Source organism: Emys orbicularis, chromosome 1 (genome assembly GCF_028017835.1).
Source record: "Emys orbicularis isolate rEmyOrb1 chromosome 1, rEmyOrb1.hap1, whole genome shotgun sequence".
NCBI classification, from domain to species: Eukaryota; Metazoa; Chordata; order Testudines; family Emydidae; genus Emys; species Emys orbicularis.
In genome coordinates this window covers 163,717,035-163,738,187 of record NC_088683.1, presented here as the reverse complement: position 1 = coordinate 163,738,187, position 21,153 = coordinate 163,717,035, and the positions used below count along the sequence as shown (strand labels likewise).

The 21,153-nt window shown below is 49.0% G+C and overlaps 1 protein-coding gene across 1 annotated transcript; it reads left to right on the top strand.

Moving 5' to 3' along the window:
* The first annotated feature begins 379 nt into the window (after window positions 1-379).
* ILDR1 (immunoglobulin like domain containing receptor 1) lies at window positions 380-20,804 on the top strand. Its single transcript, XM_065423608.1, has 8 exons — window positions 380-434; window positions 5,319-5,489; window positions 11,696-11,845; window positions 12,761-12,880; window positions 13,039-13,185; window positions 16,881-17,012; window positions 18,916-19,745; window positions 20,763-20,804. The coding sequence occupies exons 1-8, from the start codon at window positions 380-382 to the stop codon at window positions 20,802-20,804; spliced, it is 1,647 nt and encodes a 548-aa protein (XP_065279680.1).
* The last annotated feature ends 349 nt before the right edge of the window (window positions 20,805-21,153 follow it).

The following is a 21,153-nucleotide window of genomic DNA, read 5'->3' as shown; positions in this document are numbered from 1 at the left end:
GGTGAGGGGGGCTGAGGGAGGAGTCTCCCCTGGCTGTCAGGCAGGGGGAGTGACTCTGGTTTGTTTGTGAGGGAAGGCAGGTGGCAATGAGAGAGGGAGAAGAGGAGGGGTTTGACCAGGGAGCGGGGAGGGATCGGCACCTGTAGGGCTAGTGTATGGCAGCGGTTAGAGGAAGGGAAAGGAACAGGAACAGCAGGTGGAGGAGGAAGGCAGTGGGGGAAGGGCGGTCAGTTCCCCAGGGGAGGGAACCGCAGAGGGCAGTGGGGCGGAGGAGGAAGGAGGCACAGGTGGGTGTGGGGGAGCGAGGCGGAGCGCTGGGGTGGCCGGGGCTGTCGCGGTGACCCTCGGGGGAAGGCTCCAGGCAGAGGGCGGCGGCGCCATGGCCCGGAGCTGGCGGTGGCTGCAGGGGCTGGTCCTCATATGGCTCCCCATAGGTGAGTGGCGGGGGGGAGCGGGCTGCAGCCGGGTCTGGCTCAGCGGGAGCCGCGGCCGCACAGGGGCCCGCCCCGAGTCCTCTGGGCCCCTTAGAAAGGGGCTGCGCCATGTCCAAGAAGGGCCCCGGGAGGGGGGGCGGCGGCTCGTTAGCGGAGCCCTCCCCGGCCGCGGGGTCTCTGATTTCCCCCCACCCCCAAAGTACTTGGACTCTTGCTCCCCCCCTTTCCTGGAGCAGTTCTGGGGTGGGGGGGTCTCCTCCCTGGGGGCCCTGCTCCCCTCCGGGCTGGGGTTCATGCATCCCTGGAGAAGGGAAAGCTGGGCTCTTCCCCAGCTGAGCTGGGCAACCACATGGGGGGTGGGGGGAGAGAGGAAGATGCTGGGGCTCAGTGGCTAGCCTGGGTGCTTTGCCATCCACGTGCCCCCTGCAAGCAGGCAGCAGCCTTGTCCCTAAAATCCCTTGTGGTGGGAGGGGGGTGAGTTCCCCGGGAGAAGGGGCGAATGGGGCTGGGCTGCTTTGCAGCCTCCCTTGTGGTTTCACAAAGGGTGACAGTGCTGTAAAGATGGCCAGACATCCAGGAAAAAGAGGCTTCAACAGACAGGGCTCCTCTCTTGAGAAATCACTGCTCCCAGCCTTGACCCGTTTCCTGCTGGCTGGACGTATTGACTGTAGCATTCTTGGTGGGTTGCTGGACAGTCACTGGGTGATTCAAAGATGGCCTCATGATCTTAACAAAGATCCTGTATTCAGGGGGAGCCAGCGTACAGAGCAAAATACTGAGTTGTGTGCACTCATTGATTGTCTTGTCTGAGAGAGACACTGCTATATTATTGTGATGTTCCCCTGGTATTATCTGGACCAGTGATCTGCTCCTTGGATTGTGCAACCGAATGACACTAGCCAGTGTCTCTGGCCCCAGACACAACCCTAGGAATCTCCGTCTTGCAGTGTCCAGTTATGCCCGCTGGACGCTGCAAGCTTATATGAGTTTGTCAATTTAACAAAGAAATTGATATGTACCAGGCTTGTTATCCCAAGGGGAGTCTCTGACATGCTTCAAACCAAACAGATTTATTAACGATAAAGATAGATTTTAAGTGATAGGCAAAAAGTCAGAGTGGTTACCAAAAGACAACAGAAGAAGAGATGAGATCAGACCTTTGGGAAGAAAGGGTGTTCATTGTGACCATCTCCAACCTATCTGAAAGGAATGAATGAAGCCTTCTTAGGGCTTGTACACACTAGCACTTACACCTCTACCCCGATATAACATGAATTTGGATATAATGTGGTAAAGCAGCGCTCCGGGGGGGGGGGCAGGGCTGCGCACTCCGGTGGATCAAAGCAAGTTCGATATAACGCGGTTTCACCTATAATGCGGTAAGATTTTTTGGCTCCTGAGAACAGCGTTATATTGGGGTAGAGGTGTACTTTGATATAACTTAAGTTGCTCAGGGGTGTGGAAAAGCCACACACACACCGAGCAACATAAGTTAAGCTGACTTAAGCGCCAGTGTGGACAGCGCTATGTCGGTGGGAGAACCTTTCTTGCCAACATAGGTACCACTCAGGGAGGTGGAGTAATTATGCTGATGGGAGAACTCTCTCCCGTTGGCATAGAGCATCTACACTAGCAGTACTACAATGGCGCAGCAACATCGGTACTGCTGTAGCAATTATAGTGTAGACTAGCCCATCAACCCCTGGTAGTTCTTTTGGGTGAACTAGTAGTATCCTGTGGCTAACTCTCTGTTGAAATCAGCCAGTACTTCTATCAGTATCAGCATGGACATTTGGCCTGGGTATATGGCTGTAAGGAGATGGATCAACCAGTGCAATCATTGCTGTCTCCCTGCCATATCCACCTCTGAAGCCTGACTGGGACTGATACAGAATTTTCATAGAGGTCAGATGCTGCTGGAAGTGGTGTGGCATTAACTTCCCAGTAACTTTAGCTAGGATGAAAAGTTACAGATAGGGAGTTAGTCTGCAAGTTCATTTGTGCCCAGTAATGGCTTCTTGAGAATGACCTAAACTAAGGGTAGGCAACCTATGGCATGCATGCGAAAGGTGGCCCACGAGCTGATTTTCAGTGGCACTCACACTGCCCGGGTCCTGGCCACCGGTCCGGGGGGCTCTGCATTTTAATTTAATTTTAAATGAAACTTCTTAAACATTTTAAAAACCTTATTTACTTTACATACAACAATAGTTTAGTTATATATTATAGATTTATAGAAAGAGACCTTCTAAAAACGTTAAAATGTATTACTGGCACGCGAAACCTTAAATTAGAGTAATTAAATGAAGACTCCGCACACCACTTCTGAAAGGTTGCTGACCCCGACCTAAACTATCACATGTTTTAGGGAGACAGTTTCCCCTCTTGGAGGCAAATGCTGACTAACTTGGTCAGAAGTAAGACCAAGTGTTCTTCATTTGATTTCACCAGTCATCAAGGGCAGTGCCATTTCACCAATGAATATGAGATCTGAGGCTTCAGTATCTAAAAATCTAGCAAGTGTTCAGTCTGATGCTCTCTTCCAGGCAGGGAGAGAGACAGCAACTCCAATACCCTATTCACTGGCCTATAAAGTCAAGGGATTCTTTATCTAGCTCTGCAACAAAGGGTACGTCTTCACTTACATCCGGGTCCGGATGTAAGCAATCGGTTTTCTGAGTTCGATTTATCGCGTCTGGTTAAGACGCGATAAATCGATCCCGGATCGATCCCGGAAGTGCCCCGGATCGATCCCGGAAGTGCTCGCCTTCGACGCTGGTACTCCAGCTCGGCGAGCGGAGTACGCAGCATCGACGGGGGAGCCTTCCTGCCGCGTCTGGACCGCGGTAACTTCGGACTAAGGTACTTAGAATTCAGCTACGTTATTAACGTAGCTGAATTTGCGTACCTTAGTCCGAAGTGGGGGGGTTAGTGTAGACCTGGCCTAACTGTGTAACCTTTGAGTCCGTTAACTCAATGTTTCAGAAGTGCAGAGCACTTGCAAGTCCTATTTATTTCCATGGGAACTTCTTGCATCTTTGAAAACCAGGCTACTTACCTTTGTGCTTCAGTATCCCCCTCTGTAAAATGGAGGTAATGACATTGACCCGTCTTTGTAAAGAGCTTTGAGGTCCGCAGATAAAATGCACTATATGAATTCTAGGTACTATTTTATTCCTGCCTGAGAGACACTGTTAGAAATAGTTTATGGGAATGGGATGCTGTGTTGCTTTGATTTGAACTTTAAAGGAGATATGCCCCTGAGCCTCTAAGGGTCTAATCAGCTCAAGATTTTGCCAGGTGTAGCAATGTCTTTGCTGCCAAAAAGACTGGGGAGGTGGGTTTACAGTGAGAACGTCGGCAGTATGGGATTATGGAGGAGCTCTTCAAAGATGCAATGGAAGTTAGATCGCTAGCTCACAATGACTTTCTGCTGGAGTTGGGGCAGTTAGGTACCTTTGCTTTTGAAAAACTCTCCCTAAACCCATTTCATCCCACCGTTGCCATATCCTATCCTGTGTGGGCTACTCTCCCCTTCAGCAGTGTTCGTATTGGGTTATCTAAGGGTGCTGGTGATATCTTTGTGGTTATTAATGAAAAGCACACCCTTTTGTGTTATCTTATTTACCCTTGATAAGGGAATGCTGGGGTGTGACTGAGCTAATGTACTGTTTATTGAAACCTTTAAAAATGTACTCAGTAGATGTAGTTGTTTGGGATGTAAAATGCCACAGACTAGTAAGGATTAGCTATATGGATGAAATGAATGAGGTGAGGAAAGTCAAAATTATACCCTATTAAAAAGAAGTGCTGTGAATTGTTCTGAACTGATAAGTGGGCTGCCTTTATTAACTTTCCTGTTGCAGTGAAGTATGGCAGTATCATCCTTTTATATCACATTTAGTGCCAGATATTATTGTGGCAAATAGCTTAGAATGATTCAAAAAATTGATGTTTATATGAATTTGTAGAACCACAGATGGTATGCTCATTAGGCAAACAAGTCTAAGGCCATGCTAATTTACGTCTGCATATAGCAACCACAGTAATTACATCGCTTGTGCATAGCTACAATTTGCTCCTTGTGTCTGTGGTGCATGTCCTCACCAGGAGCACTTGCATTGATTGTACTGTCAGCGTGGGGCATTGTGGGACAGCTCCTGAAAGCCAGTAAAATACAGACTCTACACTGACATTGCATTGACCTAACTACATTGACCTTGACTCTACGCCTCTCGTGGACATGGAGTTATTAAGTTGGCTTAGTGGGGCAGTTATGTTGGCGGGAGCCAGATCTCAGTGTAGACATTTACATAGTTAGGTCGACGTAGGTTGATGCAGGGCAGCTTAACTATAGTGTAGACCAGGCCTAAGAGCTCCTACTTGTGCTTCAGGACACAGTATGGAGACAGGACTAGATGCCTCTTGAGGTCCCGTCTACTCTTATATTTCTATGATTCTGTGGTTACCATGCTGGTTCAGGATGACATTTTCTTCCCATGGGATAATGATGCATAGAAATACTTTTCTAGGATGCATATTGCATTCTTTGTAGCAATCGGTCCTGGCCATTGTCTCACAGGAAACCAGACTAGATGGACTAATGTGTATGCTATGGGTCAGAGATGAGGACTGGGAATTGGAACCTCTGAGTTCTTATCCTGGCTTTGCTACTGACTCTCTGTGTGACCCTGAGCAAGTTTCCTTATCTGTAAAATACTTCACTTGAAGGGTTTTGAGCCTTCCCTTAGTGTAGCACTTGTGAAAGGCTAGGAGGGAAAGTTGCTATAGAAGGGCAAGGTGGCGGTGCTGCTACTGCCGAATGGCAGCTCTTACGCAACATCCATTCCCACTGGCTGGTGCCTCTTGTGTTCTCTCCTGCAGGCTGCCTCTCCCTGCTTGTGATAGTGCAGGATATTGAGCGATACACCACCTTATTTGCTTCTGTGATCCTCAAGTGTGACTACAGCACTTCAGCACAACTGCAGGATGTAGTGGTGACATGGCGCTTCAAATCCTTCTGCAAGGACCCCATCTTTGACTACTACTCTGCCTGTGAGTGCTCTACTCCCCCTCCCTGGGAAGCCTCTACAATGAGGAGGGAGACTCATTGCGGGGAGGGCAAGCCTTTGACCCTCTGTTGCCCGCAAACCAAACAGTATGGTGGCATTTCCTGCAGGCTCTGGGCTGGGGAAACTTGTGGCAGGGATTGTCACTGAGGGGAGTGAAAGATTTAATATTCCACCTCCTGTAGAAGTTCTAGCCAATAGCAGCTCGTCCTCCTCCTCATAGACTCATAGACTTTAAGGTCAGAAGGGACCAATATGGTCATCTAGTCTGACCTCCCGCATGATGCAGGCCACAAAAGCTGACCCACCCGCAACAGAATCTTCCAGCCTGCGACCCCTGCCCTATGCTGCGGAGGAAGGCGAAAAACCTCCAGGGCCTCTGCCAATCTACCCTGGAGGAAAATTCCTTCCCGACCCCAAATATGGCGATCAGCAGTACCCCGAGCATACAGGCAAGATTCTACAGCCGGACCCTCATTTTACCCGCGATGGCACGCTAATGCCTAATTGACTAAAACCACGTTATCCCTTCAAACCATTCCCTCCATAAACTTATCAAGCCTAATCTTGAAGCCAGAAAGGTCTTTCGCCCCCACCGTTTCCCTCGGAAGGCTGTTCCAAAATTTCACCCCTCTGACGGTTAGAAACCTTCTTCTAATTTCAAGCCTAAACTTCCCCACTGCCAGTTTATATCCATTCGTTCTCGTGTCCACATTACTACTGAGCTGAAATAATTCCTCTCCCTCCTTGGTATTAATCCCTTTGATATATTTAAAGAGAGCAATCATATCCCCCCTCAGCCTTCTTTTGGTTAGGCTAAACAAACCGAGCTCCTTGAGTCTCCTTTCATAGGAAAGGTTTTCCATTCCTCGGATCATCCTAGTGGCCCTTCTCTGTACCCGTTCCAGTTTGAGTTCATCCTTTTTAAACATAGGAGACCAGAACTGCACACAGTACTCCAAATGAGGTCTCACCAGCGCCTTGTATAACGGAAGCAGCACCTCCCTGTCCCTACTAGAAATACCTCGCCTAACGCATCCCAAAATCGCATTAGCTTTTTTCACAGCCACGTCACATTGCCGACTCAGTCATCCTGCGATCAACCAGGACTCCGAGGTCCTTCTCCTCCTCCGTCACTTCCAACCTATGCGTCCCTAACTTATAACTAAAATTCTTGTTAGTCATCCCTAAATGCATCACCTTACACTTCTCACTATTAAATCTCATCCTATTATTTTTACTCCAATTTACAAGGTCATCCAAGTCTCCCTGCAGAATATCCCGATCCTTCTCCGAATTGGCAATACCTCCCAACTTTGTGTCATCCGCAAACTTTATCAGCCCACTCCTACATTCGGTTCCGAGGTCAGTAACGAATAGATTGAATAAAATCGGACCCAAAACCGAACCTTGAGGAACCCCACTGGTGACCTCCCTCCAACCCGACAGTTCACCTTTCAGTACTACCCGCTGCAGTCTCCCCTTTAACCAGTTCATTATCCACCTCTGGAATTTCATATCGATCCCCATCTTTTCCAATTTAACCAATAATTCCTCGTGCGGCACAGTATCAAACGCTTTACTAAAATCGAGGTAAATTAGATCCACCGCATTTCCTTTATCTAGAAGGTCTGTTACTTTCTCAAAGAAGGAGATCAAGTTGGTTTGGCACGATCTGCCTTTCGTAAACCCATGTTGTAATTTGTCCCAATTGCCATTCACCTCAAGGTCCTTAACTACTTTTTCCTTCAAAATTTTTTCCAAGACCTTGCATACTACAGAAGTTAAACTAACAGGTCTGTAGTTACCTGGGTCACTTTTTTTCCCCTTCTTAAAAATAGGAACCACATTAGCTATTTTCCAGTCCATCGGCACCACCCCCGAGTTTACAGATTTATTAAAAATTATCGCCAAGGGGCTTGCAATTTCTCGCGCCAGCTCCTTCAATATTCTAGGATGGAGATCATCCGGTCCGCCCGATTTAGTCCCATTTAGCTGGTCAAGTTTGGCTTCCACCTCTGATACTGTAATGTCAATCGCCCCTCCTTTATTCCCCTCTGTCCCGCTCCCTCTATTCCTAAGCCCTTCGTTAGCCTTATTAAACACCGACGCAAAATATTCATTTAGATATTGTGCCATGCCTAGACTATCCTTAATCTCCACTCCATTTACATGCTTCAGCGGTCCCACTTCCTCTTTCTTTGTTTTCTTCCTATTTATATGGCTATAAAACCTCTTACTATTGGATTTAATTCCCCTCGCGAGGTCCAACTCTACACGGCTTTTGGCCTTTCTCACCGCATCCCTACATGCTCTGACCTCAATAAGGTAGGTTTCCTTGTCGATCTGCCCCCTTTTCCATTCTTTGTACGCTTTCTGTTTTTTCTTAATCGCCCCTTTGAGACGCCCGCTCATCCAGCTCGGTCTAATTCTCCTGCCTACTAACCGTTTCCCCTTTCTCGGGATACAGGCCTCGGACAGCTCGTGCAACTTCAGCTTAAAATAATCCCAGGCCTCATCTGCCTTTCGCTCTCTAAGTATGTTAGCCCAATCCACTTCCCTAAGTAGTTCCCTTAATTTATTAAAGTTGGCCTTTTTGAAATCGTAAACCTTAGTCACAGTTTTATTTCTGTTAATCCTTCCATTTAGTTTAAACCGAATTAGCTCATGGTCACTCGAGCCAAGGTTGTCCCCTACTACCATTTCCTCAACTAGGTCCTCACTACTCACCAGCACCAAATCTAAAATGGCATCCCCCCTCGTCGGTTCAGCTACTACTTGAAGGAATTCATCTGCTAGCACGTCTAGGAACATCTGAGCCCTATTATTGTTACTAGCATTTGTTCCCCAATCTATGTCTGGGAAGTTAAAGTCCCCCATGATCACACAGCTCTTATTAGTTTTTATTTCCTTAAAAACATTAAATAGTTCTCTGTCCGCATCCAGGCTAGATCCCGGCGGTCTATAGCACACCCCAAGCAGTATCTCAGGGGAGGATCTGGTAGTTCTTTTACCCAGTGTAATCATTGCCCAGACAGACTCTGTCTTATCCATTCCATCACTTATTATTTCTTTACATTTTAGTTCATTATTCACATACAGTGCCACACCCCCACCTTTACCTTTTTTCCGGTCATTCCTAAACAGCACATACCCTTCGATACCTGTACTCCAGTCATGACTACAGTTCCACCATGTTTCAGTTATTCCTACGATATCAGGTTTTATTTCTTGGACCAGGAGCTCCAGTTCCTCCATTTTGTTACCTAGGCTTCTCGCATTGGTGTATAAACATCTTACCGTATGCTGTCTATCCTTTCTCCCATTAGTTATGCACTTTGGTACGGACCCCCTAGTGTCCATCCGCCCCCTCCTTCTAATGTCCAATTCCCTACCCCTATCTATATCTGTGCTTATCTCTTCGCCCTCATTTTCAGTGTTGGAATCTGGCGTGGAGATCAACTGGACATCTCCCAACCGTCTCCCCCAAGTTCCTAGTTTAAAGCCCTTTTGATGAGATGAGCCAGCCTCCCTCCCAGAAGTCTATTTCCTTCCCTACTCAGGTGAAGTCCATCCCGCGAGAACAGCTGTCTGTCCCCGAATGCCTCCCAGTGGCCATACATCCCAAAGCCCTCCTTATAGCACCACTCCCTCAGCCAGCTATTTATCCTCACAATTCTGTCTGCCCTTTGCTGTCCTTCTCTAGGAACAGGCAGAATCCCACTGAAGATAATCTGAGCCTCAACTTCCTTAAGTGTCTTCCCCAGCCTGGCATAATCTCCCTTGATTCTCTCTAGCGAGAACCTAGCCGTGTCATTCGTTCCTACGTGAAGGACGATCAAGGGGTTCTTACCTGCTCCCTTTAGGATCCTTTTCAACCGCAGGTCCACATCCCGTATCTTAGCGCCCGGCAGACAGCACACCCTTCTGTTTTCCGGGTCCGCCCTGGTCACAGGCCTGTCTAACCTCCTCAGTAAGGAGTCCCCAATCACATAAACCTGCCTTTGCCTAGGGGCAGCGCAATCTACCAATCTATCCCCTGTCCCCTGCGGCCGTAACTCCTGTCTGTCTCCATTTTCCCTTATAGTCCCCCTATTGCCATCCTGTATCCTCCCGGGGCCGAGTATTGATGCTGTCTCCATCAACTCCTCCCCCCTGTCTATTGGACTAGCTGCCCTTCTTTTCTTCCTCTGCCTCCCACCATCAGTTACCACCTGCTGCGTCCCCTCCTCGTTAGCCAAACACCCAAACCTGTTCCTGAGTTCTATTTCCCCCTCGCTAGCCCTCCTTTTCCTTGGCCTGCTTCTCACGGTCACATGCTTCCACTGCTCTTGTTCTCCCCCCGACATTCCCCCCTCACAGACCATAGCCCCCGCTTCCACCTGCACCCCTGAGCATTCCCCTTCAGTTACCCCTTGCCTTTGCTCCATTAGCTGTTCAAACCCCCTTCTAAACTCTACCAGGGTCTCTACCTGCATCTCCAACCCCCGAACCTTTTCCTCTAACAGGGCAAGTAGGCGGCATTTCATACAAACATACCTCTGAGCAGTTGCACCTGCTAGGACTATATACATACCGCAGCTGCTACATGCTTTCATCTGCATTGTGTCCCCCGCTGCTTGGCTCATGGCCGCTATGGTCTCTGCCTGCAGCCTCTGAGGGAACAAAGAACACCGACCGCCGCGCCCTCCTGCCTCCCCTTCCACCTCCCCCTGTAAACTCCCACTTAAACTCCCCTGTTTGCCGACCGCTGCTAGCTGCTCGCTGCTTGGCTGGGAGGCCTCTTTTATAGGTCTCCTAATCAGCCAAGCTCCGCCCCCTAATCAGGGCTCGGGGCTCAGCACACTGCCCCTACAGGCCTCTACACATACAAGCACCACAAAGACAGACGCAAGTACAGATACCTTCTCCTCCAATGAGACTCACTCCCACTTAAACTCCCCTGTTAGCCGCCCTGTTTGCCGACCGCTGCTCGCTGCTAGCTGCTCGCTGCTTGGCTGGGAGGCCTCCTCCTCATCACATCATCACTGGTGTGCATGGAACCCAGAGCTCTGCCTTTGTGTGGTCAGAAGCGAAGGCCCTGCGGGCAGTGACAATGGGCAGCAAACAGACTTTATAGCTGAGATCTCCTGCCTCCATGGGGTCAGGAATGAAGGTCCGCATGGTCACAGCTGGCCGGCAGTGACCAGGTATTATAATTTAAGGGGATTGGAGGAAATGGAGCAAATGCCTACTTTTGGGGGGCATGAGCCATAGCATACTAGTGCCTGTGATGGCCTCTCTTGATTAAGTATCTTGTGTGTGGTCCTTTGGACTGACTTTACGGACACGCAGAACAGCGAACCTTTAACATCCACTCTCCTCCTCCTCCTCCCCTCGATGTGATTACAAGGGAATACCTGTTAGGGTTTAAAGAGGATTAAGGTTGGTGATTGTATGTATATCTGATTTACCTCCCTTCCATATGCCTCCCCAAGTTTCAGCTCACCAGACACCTGGAAATCGAGGATTATGCTGCTAGCTTGCTCTCGGGAATAAATCACATTCCCCCTCATCCTCTAATAATTCCACTGGATCCACTGTCCATCTCCGGATTCTATATTTCATTAGTGCCTACAACATGCTAGACTCTGTCCACATACACAGAAAGACACAGTCCTTTTCCCCATTCACAAGACAAGCATCATGGAAAAGTTGGAGAAAAGGGAGCCAATCCGTACAACTCTATTCACCTCAAAACTCTATTTAAGAAGCTAATTTATTTTTTAAATGGTTGAGATTTAGGTTCCACTTGTCCCATGGGCTGCATATCTCTGGTCACCTCGTGGTTCCTTCTACACATTGAGAACTGGCCTCCTTTCTGCTCCTCTCTGCCATCTTCATTACTGCGGCAGCAAGAGCCTTCTCCTCTGCAGCTTCTGCATTCTCAAAGTCTCTCCGCCTCATTCACTTTCTAACTCCGTAAACGATTTTGTCCTCCTTTTTTTGCAGTATGCTTTGTATTAAAGACTCAACACACTTTACTTTGTATAATCACATATTCAGTCACACCCAGATACAAGGGATTAACCACACAATTTGTCAGTAAGGGACTCCCTACCCTTTCTGAGGTGATAGCATTTGGGGTTTCAGATCACGGCTTGACTCAAATCCTTGCTGTCATCTAAGTTGTGTTTAATGGCTTATTTGTAGCCTACCAGGCTGGGTTAGCTCTTGGCCAGGACCCATCCAATGACTGTAATGACAACCAGCGGGTGGTGCGCATCGTCATTCAGAGACGTGGACAGAACGAGCCTGTGCTTGGCATAGAGTACAGACAGCGCAAGATCACCATCCAGAACCGTAAGTGACCACTGGGGAGGAAAAAGGGCATGAATCCAATAACGACCCAACATTCTGCCTGCCCTCGCTTCACAAAACGTGAATCTGGTCAACTCTATCTGTGACTTACAGACACTATGAGCAAGGCCTGCAGCCAGATTCCTGTTGAATGTCACCACTGGAGGATGTTTGCAGTTCCACAAGCTAAAGCTGAGATAAGGGCACTTGGATTTCATGCTCTCACACAAGCTGAGCACCACAGGGGTTAGGAAGGAATTCTGCACCATATGTGGCAAGTGACCAGGTGCATTATATGGAGTTCACTTTCCTCTGAAGCAAGGTAGTAGCTACAGCCAGACTTGGGTTACTAGACTTGATGGAATGATGTGGTGTGATCAGGGGGTGGGATACCATACTTAATGCATCAGTGATCTGACCTGATGTGGACAGGAGGTTTGATATTGGATTCAATCTGATATGATAAATTCTAGGGATATTTTTCTTATTGTGCAATAACATGCTTTGATGTGGCTGACTGATTTTTCCTCTGGAAAAATAATAGGCTGACTCCTTATTAGGAGGAGAGAAAGAAATGAAAGATAGAGGGGTGTGTACAGTGTAAAGGTTTCATCGTTTTTTGCAGAGGACAGGGTGATGTAGTGTACTATTTGTAAGTAAGGCTACCCTCCAGTGGCTGAGTCCACAAAAGGGATAAGGGACCTGCTGCTGCAACTGACAGAGGGAGCTCTTGGTTAGCTCAAGTGGCAGTCCTGTATATTTTGCTGATGAAGAACCAGGGGTCTAACTTCCAAAGAGAGGAAGGGGTGGTGGTGCAGCACCTGTCTGTGATCAGTAGCACAGGAATTTGTTACACTAGGGTCTGAGAGCAGTGCCAGTCCCGAAGTGCCCTCTGGTCACTGTGTTTTTCTTCCCTAGGGGCAGACCTTGTGATCAGTGAGGTGATGTGGTGGGACCATGGAGTCTACTACTGTGCTGTTGAGTCTCCAGGAGACACTGCAGGTGACCCAGACAAAGAGGTTAAGCTCGTTGTTCTGCGTAAGTGCCAGCACTCTGTTTTTCCACCCACCTGTAAATCTCTCCTGCCATTCTCTTTTCTCTCTCACCTCAAAGTCTCTGGGAGGTGCTCAGTATCTACCTGCAGCAACATACAGTCGGGGTCTCTTAATTCCTCTCGTCCTCCTCCTCTCCCTTAGATTGGCTCACGGTGATCTTCATCGTTCTTGGTGCTCTCCTCCTCCTCATACTGATCGGGGTGTGCTGGTGCCAGTGCTGCCCCCAACACTGCTGCTGCCATGTCCGCTGTGCCTGCTGCCCAACCCGCTGCTGCTGCAATGAGGAAGGTGAGGCAAAAATGGGCATGTATATCCAACGTACTATGGCATCCACAGATACGGAACATGTCTCGTATCACTCAATGTATGGGGAAAGCAGGGCTTTTTAGTAGCAAGCTAGCCTGTGACATTTCTCTGGCTAATGTTACCCTCAGAACAACGTTTATAAAATGAGAGATTGGAGTCTAGAAAACATGGTCCCCATCCCCTCCCTCCCTCTTTGTCCCAGGTCCAAAGGAAGCAACCCCGACCTCGTATCTCTCTCCTCCCCCCTTCCACCATTTTCCTCACATGGCTAGCTCAGTGTCATTTCTTCCCTATCCCACTGCAGTTCTTCTACCCCAGCAGCTGAGGTAGGCAGGGACTGCCTTGTCCCAGGAGTCATGGTAGAGACCCTGTCCTTAGGTTCATTGACAGAGCTACAATCCTTAAAGTGTGGTTCTGCTCCAAAAAGTAGCTTTATAAAAGCTGAATTTGTGTGTCACTATGGCTAGCTCTAAACTGCTACAGTTTACAACTAAGGCCAGATTACCCCATCTCTGGGCCTTAGACAAACAGACACTTCTGCTTGAGTGTGGAGGGGAGGCCCTGGGGTGGGAGGGGTTGTGTGTTTGGAGAGCAAGCCCTCATGTTGTAGTGTGGGAGGTCAAACCCACCACCTGAAGCATGGCTCCTGTCCCACAGGGCAGGGTCTGGATCCCTGCTCCGGGCATTGCAACCTGGCACAGGGGGTTGCAGCGCCATGTAGGTTTGGTCCAGGTTGGGCTGCAGAGGGTGGCCAGGGGCAGGGGTCAACTTTTTTTGTTTGCTCCTTCTTCTTCTTTCTCTGATTCCTTGATTGTAATTTGTGCTCTTCTCCAGTCCCCTCCGTTCTTCCGCACTTTTTCCTTGACTGCATGCTGGGATTTATGCGTGTAGAAATCCTCCAAGCAATTCTTCCTTTTCTGCCTCTTTTCAGAGGTCCTTACAGCTGTTGCTCTGCTCCATTGCTCCCTGACCCAATTCCTTTTGGTCTTTATTATTATTATTTATTTTATTATTGAGCATCCAGAAAGCTACTTGTCTCCTTCCAAAGCAAACAAAGAATGGGATGCTAGAGGCATCTCAAAATAAGTTCCTGGGATAACAGGACGTTATATGGAAAAACTGGGACTGTCCCAGTACAGGCAGAAGAACACAGCTCTTTAGACAGACATCCCCACACATACAGTATCTTTGTTCGCTTAGGCCACTAGAGGGCAGCCCACACCATCTGAAGCAAGAAAAGCTGCCGCTGATGTCCAGGTAAAGGTTAAGGACCTGGATTTTTGAATCTCTTAGGGTATGTCTAAAATGCACACCAATGGCAGTGGCGTGTAGGGCACCTGTAGCTACATGCCACAGTGTAAACAGGTTGCAGCCACACTGTGGTGTGTAGCCACATGTGTCAGTGAAAAGCTATGGCAGAGGGGAGCTGCCAGAGCTTTTCCCTGCTGACTCCTCACTGCCACAGCCTTTCCCTGTGGTGAGAAAAGGCTCCTACTAAAAGTCCCGGTGTAGACATGGGAGGTACTGCTTGGGCATGTAGAGAGTCATATACAGGGCCGGTTCCAGGCACCAGCAAAGGAAGCAGGTGCCTGGGGCGGCCAATAAAAAGGGGTGGCACTCCGTCCGTTCTTGGGGCGGCATGTCCGGGTCTTCGGCGGTAATTCGGCGGCGGGTCCTTCTCTTCCTCTTCGGCGGCACATCTGCAGCAGCGCAATCGGGTCTGTCTTTTTTTTTTTCTTCGCTGCCGCAATACACAAAGAACAAACAGGTGTTTTCACTCTAGGTGAGTTGTTAGATTAAGGCAAAATGAAGAAATTCCCTGCCCCAGAGAGCTTACTCTGCCCTACGCTGGCGAGGACAGAAAAGACAATTTGTTGTTGTGTGTGGACTCACTTCTTATGGGTGTCCATAGAAGAAGCGAGTCTTCAGGAGGGACTTGCATGGGGAGTGTGTGGTGGTTGGCAAACAGATATGGGGGGAGCATTCCACATATCGGAGGCAGTATGGAGTGGGAGAAGGTGAAAAGGATTTTGAGGCTGGCATCTTTGGTGGTGCACAGGAGTTGGAGTGGCAGGGGGAATACAATGAGAGGAAAGATCAGTGGAGTAGACCAGAGCCAAGTTTGTAGCACTTTCACCGTGAGAACAAGAAGTTTAAATTTGGGAGGGGAGAAATTCAAAGTTGGGGATGACATGGTCAAACTGGTGAGCAAGGAAGATAATTTTAGCAGCGATACTGTGCATCGATTGGAAGGGTACAATACTGTACAGGTGTTGGATCAGCCAGAGAGAAAGAGGTTGGCGTAATCCAGACAGGAGCTGGACAGAGCAGGACAGAGTGCCTTCACTCTGAGCACAGAGGAAGGGATGGCTTTGGAGATTGTGACGGGGTTGGGACTCACCACCTGGCGCCTCCTACTGGTTGTCTCTGGGAATTAGTTCTGTCCAGCGGAGCACCCCCTCCTGGTGGTGTCCCGTCTGTCGTCTCGCCCTCCGTAGCACGGTAGTATGGCCCCACGGCCAGAGTCCATATAACTCCCCTCAGTAGCAGGGTAGTGTGGCCCAATGGCCAGAGGCGTAGGGGGACCCAGGCCCTCCCTCTCCACTGGGTCCCAACCCAGGGCTTTCCTAATGGCAGGGTTCCCCTTGCCGTTGGCTCGGCGGGGATCCGGCCGCAGCATGCCGAGCGTCAGTGTTGCTCTAACGCGGCTTGTCCCTAAAGTTCCCCTGGGTCACTTCCTACCCTCAATGTCGTGGTCTCCTCCGGAGACATGGGTTCCGATCCGTTCCCCTCCGGCGGGTCCTCCGTCTGGGATGCAGGGTGCAGGCCGGCTAGGCTGGCTCCTAGAGCCTGGAGCGTGGGCTGTCCCTCCTCGGGAGCTGGCTGTGTGTATCCTTCTCCTCCGGTGGTCAGCCCCAACTGAGCAGCTTTGCAGGCTTTTATACCTAGTCTCCAGTTGGAGCATGCCCAGCAGGGCTTCCGGGGCGGGGCTTCCTCTGCCAGGAAGGAAGGGTTAACCCCTGCTGCGCCGGTGCGGAGCCGCTCTGCCCCGTCACAGAGATACATTGTAGAAGATGAAACGGAAGGATTTTGACAGTCTGCGTGGATGGAGCAAAAGAGAGCAAGGAGTTTACTGTGACTTCCCATCATCAAACCAGCTGTAATTCTGGGCAAAAAGGAGGTTGGAAGTGTTGTCAGCAATGATGGGGAATGGAGGAGTTAAAGAGGGATTAAGAGGAAGAAGGAAGTAAAATGCCTCTCTCACTGTGTGCAAATCTCCATCTTGAACTGCTTCACAGCCCTGCCCCTAGTGAAAAAACAGGTGGACCTTTTACATTAAAAGGTGCAGTACATAACAGAACCATACCTCACAACGGAACTCTTTCCCATCTGCCTTAGATGGTTTTGCACCCCAGCAGAATTCCTCTGTTTCCATTTCTAGCAACTGCTCTAGACCTTCTCTTCTTTCCTGGGTCATGCTCATTACGCTGGATCCTCCCTGGCTCTGTTTCAACTTTGCCCCAAGCCAAAGAGAGCCCTTCATGTGGGTGATCTCCAGTAATTCTCTATTGCTCACACCCACATGCTGCCATATACCAAGCAAAGTTTGTATCAAGAGCGCTGGGCAGGTAGTGTCCCTGAGCAGAGATGCTGTAACTGTGTCTCTTCTTGCCTAGCCCTGGAACGACATCGGTTCATGAAGCAGGCTCGGACACTCATGCCATGGATGACACACCATCCGTTCTACGTGGGAGGTGACAGGAACTCCCAACTCTCTTCTTACCAACTGAACCCATTGCTGCAAAAAGGTGAGCCCTTGGGTATCCGTGCAGGGAGAGTAAGGTTGGCACTTGAGTCTGGTAACTCCTTGGGGTCTAGTAACTTGGCTGTGCTTCCTCAGCCACAGTGGTGATGAGATGTTCCTACCATGACTCAGTTATATTGTACTGTGGGGTAAGAGGGGATCCAGTCTCTCTGACCTGGAGAGGGCGCTACAGGGGTTATGCTGTTCATAGTCAACTCCTTATAGTCAAAACTGACACAAAATGAGTAGAAGGCTATTTGTTTATGCTGCCACCAGTCTGTATAAATGATTGAGGACAAACGGTCCTCAATACCTCTATTACATCTAACAAAGAAACAAGGGGGATTCACATTGAACTTAATTCTTCCCTGTTATTGGTTCCTTATGTCCATTTCCAGGCCTTCTCGTCTCCTACCCACTCCCCCCCCCTCAAAAAAGTAGTCAAAGTTATAAATGAGTATCAATAACTTAAGGAAAAGGTTAAAAGACTGTTGTACAGAGATGAAGATTAGCAAACCAGAGTAGGATTTCTTATAGGAAAACTTTAAAAACGCAAACACTGGAAAATAAGGAAATGCAGCATGATGTTTTCCCAAACAACTTTAACTCTTCCCTTGTTCGCCATCAACTTGAAACAAATTTTGTAATACTGTCCTGACAGCTGCACAGCATGCATCTTCAGATTTAGCTCCTGTGATTTCAGGACATATTATAAACTGCTTATATGCTTATTGCTGGAAGACTTCCTAACCGGTGATCTCTTACAACTAACTGATATTGCCCACCATGCTTCTGTGCATGCTGTCTTTGTACAGCCAGTCAGTTAACTCCTATAGCTGCTCACATCTTAAGCCCCATTTTCCTGGCCAAACTGTACATCTTGGCTTTGTCTACACGACTGGGGGAGATCGATCTAAGTTACGCAACTTCAGCTATGTGAATAACATCGCTGAAGTCGACGTACTTAGATCTACTTACTGTGGGGTACACACTACGCGATGTCGACTGGAGATGCTCTCCCGTCAACCCCCCCTTGCGCTTCTCGTTCAGGTAGAGTACAGGAGTCGACGGGAGAGCGATCTGCGGTTGATTTGGCGGGTCTTCACTAGACCTGCTAAATCGACGGCCGATGGATCAATCGCCGCACGTCGATCCCCTGGTAAGTGTAGACAAGGCATTATACTCATTCTGTCTGTAAGTAAATGAGTTTGAGACTGAGCCACCAAGGCTGGAATGATTTAAGATGTGGTACTCTGACACTTATCTATGACACATGTCTGTTAGGAAAGTTCATGCTGGCAGAGGACAGAGGCAGAGTTAAGATTGTTTGGAATACCATAAGTCTGTGTATTTTCGTACTTCTCGACACTGTTGCTCTTAAGTTTTCCCTTATATTACAGTTCATTAGTTTGCTACTCTTTATGCTAATCTTCATAGTACTTGTTTTTCTTCATAGTATTAAGGTCACAAATATGAATCAACTCCAGCTTCACAAAGTTTTTTGCATGTGAATTTACACTTGGCTTTTGACGAAGTTGGCAGGGAAATGAACTGGTGTCCCAGCCACACAGAACAATTTGTTCTTTTTCAAGCAGATAAATTAGAAGAATGTCTCCTGAACTGACATTCCTGGTTTGCTGGATGACCCGGTGACTTATCACCTCTAAGTTCCCCAGAACACGCCAGCCTATTACTAGCTTGGCTTCGGTCCTTGCTGCATGTGGTGTGGGGGCTGCATGGCTTTGCAGGGGCCCCTTTGCCTAACAGGCAGAGAGGGGAGAAGGTATCCGGTAGCTTAGTTTGGCTCCTTTTTGACTCAGGAGAACCAATTTGCTCATTAGCAGGGAGGGGGATGTCTCCTTATTGCCTCCCCCTGACTGCTGCTCTCCCTTGTCCCCTATCCTTAGATGTCTCTCTGCAGAGCAGCCTCCCACTGGTGCATTCACAGGGCCAGCTGCCCCCCAAAAACAACATCCTGGACTATCTGGAGTCTGAGATCCAGAACCTCAGCCTATCCCAGCCCCTGCTACCCTCCCACCACTTTGGGGCCAACCAGCATCCCAGCGTGCTCTCCTCCCTGAGCTCGGAGGTTGTGGAGCGCAGGGTAATCCAGCTGCCTCCCATCACTGAACTCATCCCATCCTCGCAGAGGAGCAGTAACTTGTCACACCTGCAGCGAGCTGGCCATGCCGCAGGACCCTGGGGCTCCACAATAGAGGATGAGAGGGAGGACTGGAGAAGACGCCAGCCCTTGGATGGAGATTCTCACTCCAGCTTCGATCGGGAATCCTGGGACAAGGGACGAGACCAGCCACCTCAGAGGCAGGGGGAGGGCAGCTATGACGGCAGGCACCGGAGTTCCAGGCGGGATGTTTCACCCATGCGCCGGCCAGACCGCGGTAGATATGGTGACATCTTCTACCCTCAGGAGGCCAGGGAGCGCTCGGGCCGCCGCTTCGACCCCAGGGAGCAGCCTTTGGAGAGGCAAAAGTATCAACGCTCCAATAGAAAGGGCAGCAGTTCGGAGCAGCGGGAGCGCCAGCATCGCAGCTACTCTCCTCCGGCACGGCGAGAGTCGTGGAGCTCGGCAGAAGAGCATGATCGCTTCCAGGGGAACAATAGGCAACGCCACCGTCGCTCCCCAGGCTGGCCAGAAGACAAGCCACCCAGTTACCGCTCACTGGAAATCATCCCAGCCAAGGACAGCAAACACAGAAGCAGCGTGGGACAGCAGTCGGTGAGTCAGAGTCCCTGACTGCTCTCTGATGAGAACGGTTAGCCCCTCTGTGTGTGGGAGAATGGGTGTCAAATGCATGCTGGAGTCTGATGTATGTCAAGGCAGGGGTTAGGTGCAAAATGTCCCACACAGCTTGGTTGAGGGAGGTGCTGAATTCTCCCACATCGCGTGCGCACACAGCATAGTTATGGTGTGTCAGGGTAGGAGGGGTATCAAATTGTTCCCCTGACGCACAGCCTTGGGAAGGGGTGTCTGTTGCCCCAGGGCACAGGGGTGTTGGGTTTTTTTTAAATTTTGATTAGTTCCATTTTTTAAAAATTTCAATTGGCATGTTACTTGTATAAGTCTCTGCTATTTAAGAAAATTAACAATAATTTTGTAAGGAGCAAAATATACCTTTATAAATACCTGTATCTAATATGGCCAAAACGTTCAGACTTGAGCACCTAAAGTTAGGCACCTAAGTCCATATTTAGGTTCCTAAACTAGTGGCCCGATTTTCAGAGGTGCTGAGCAGTTAGTGCCAATTCTACTGCACATACCTGGACTGAGAACTGAACTTGCTTCACACTGAACAGGGATTAGCTGAGAACAATTTTTGGGAGCTATCAACCTGGGGCAGTATTTAAACTGGCAATGCAGGGGCAAAAGGCTTCATATCCAATTCCCAACCTCTAAGTTATCCAGCCCACCCCCTGTATCCCCTGACTTTTTTTTTTTTTTTAATACATCCCAATTTTTAGGAGGTGTGGGGAAACAAGTGACCTCCAAGCCCCTCAGATGTAGGATCTTAAAACAGAGGGCTCTTGTCAAAGGGGTCATGCCCCACAGCAATGTGGTATTCCCCTCTCCTGTCAGAGCTACAAAGATAGGTTTCTCTAAGGGAAACCCGGGTCCAGTTCGAACTCTGTTGCTGGTACAAAGGTCCTTGCTGCTTTGCTACAGAGTGGAGTAGGGAGACATGCTTTCTATGTTATCACCACACTTGTGATTCTCTTTTTTTATTTTTTCCTGCAGGAAAAAGGAAGTTCACGCAGTGGGAAAAGCATGGTCATTTAACACCATGGTGGAAGGACCGAAACTCCCAATGGTTCTGCTTTGGGGCTCCCTTTTGCCCTCCCAGTGTGTAATTTGGGACGGCTATTTCTGACTGAACAGGAGATCTGCAACAACTGGATAAAATAAAATGTAGTGGAGACCAGTGATGAATCTGTGCGAAGGGGGCCAGGAGTTCAGTGGCTTTATAACATCTGAAAACCTTCTTATTCCTTCCTTACTCTAGAGACTTTGGTTTCAAACAGACCCTGGTTGTGGAACATGGTCCCTTTGAGAGTAGAGCTTCTGGTGGCACTGAACAAATAGCACGTCCTCCCTCTCTGACTTCGAATATCTCCAAATGTTGTGCATG

Bases quoted from the DNA above. Each gene is read 5' to 3' on its own strand.
- ILDR1 (XM_065423608.1), top strand. From the start codon at position 380: ATGGCCCGGAGCTGGCGGTGGCTGCAGGGGCTGGTCCTCATATGGCTC. The intron at 435-5,318 runs GTGAGTGGCGGG...TCTCTCCTGCAG, and splicing joins CCTCATATGGCTCCCCATAG to GCTGCCTCTCCCTGCTTGTG. The intron at 11,846-12,760 runs GTAAGTGACCAC...TTTCTTCCCTAG, and splicing joins CAAGATCACCATCCAGAACC to GGGCAGACCTTGTGATCAGT.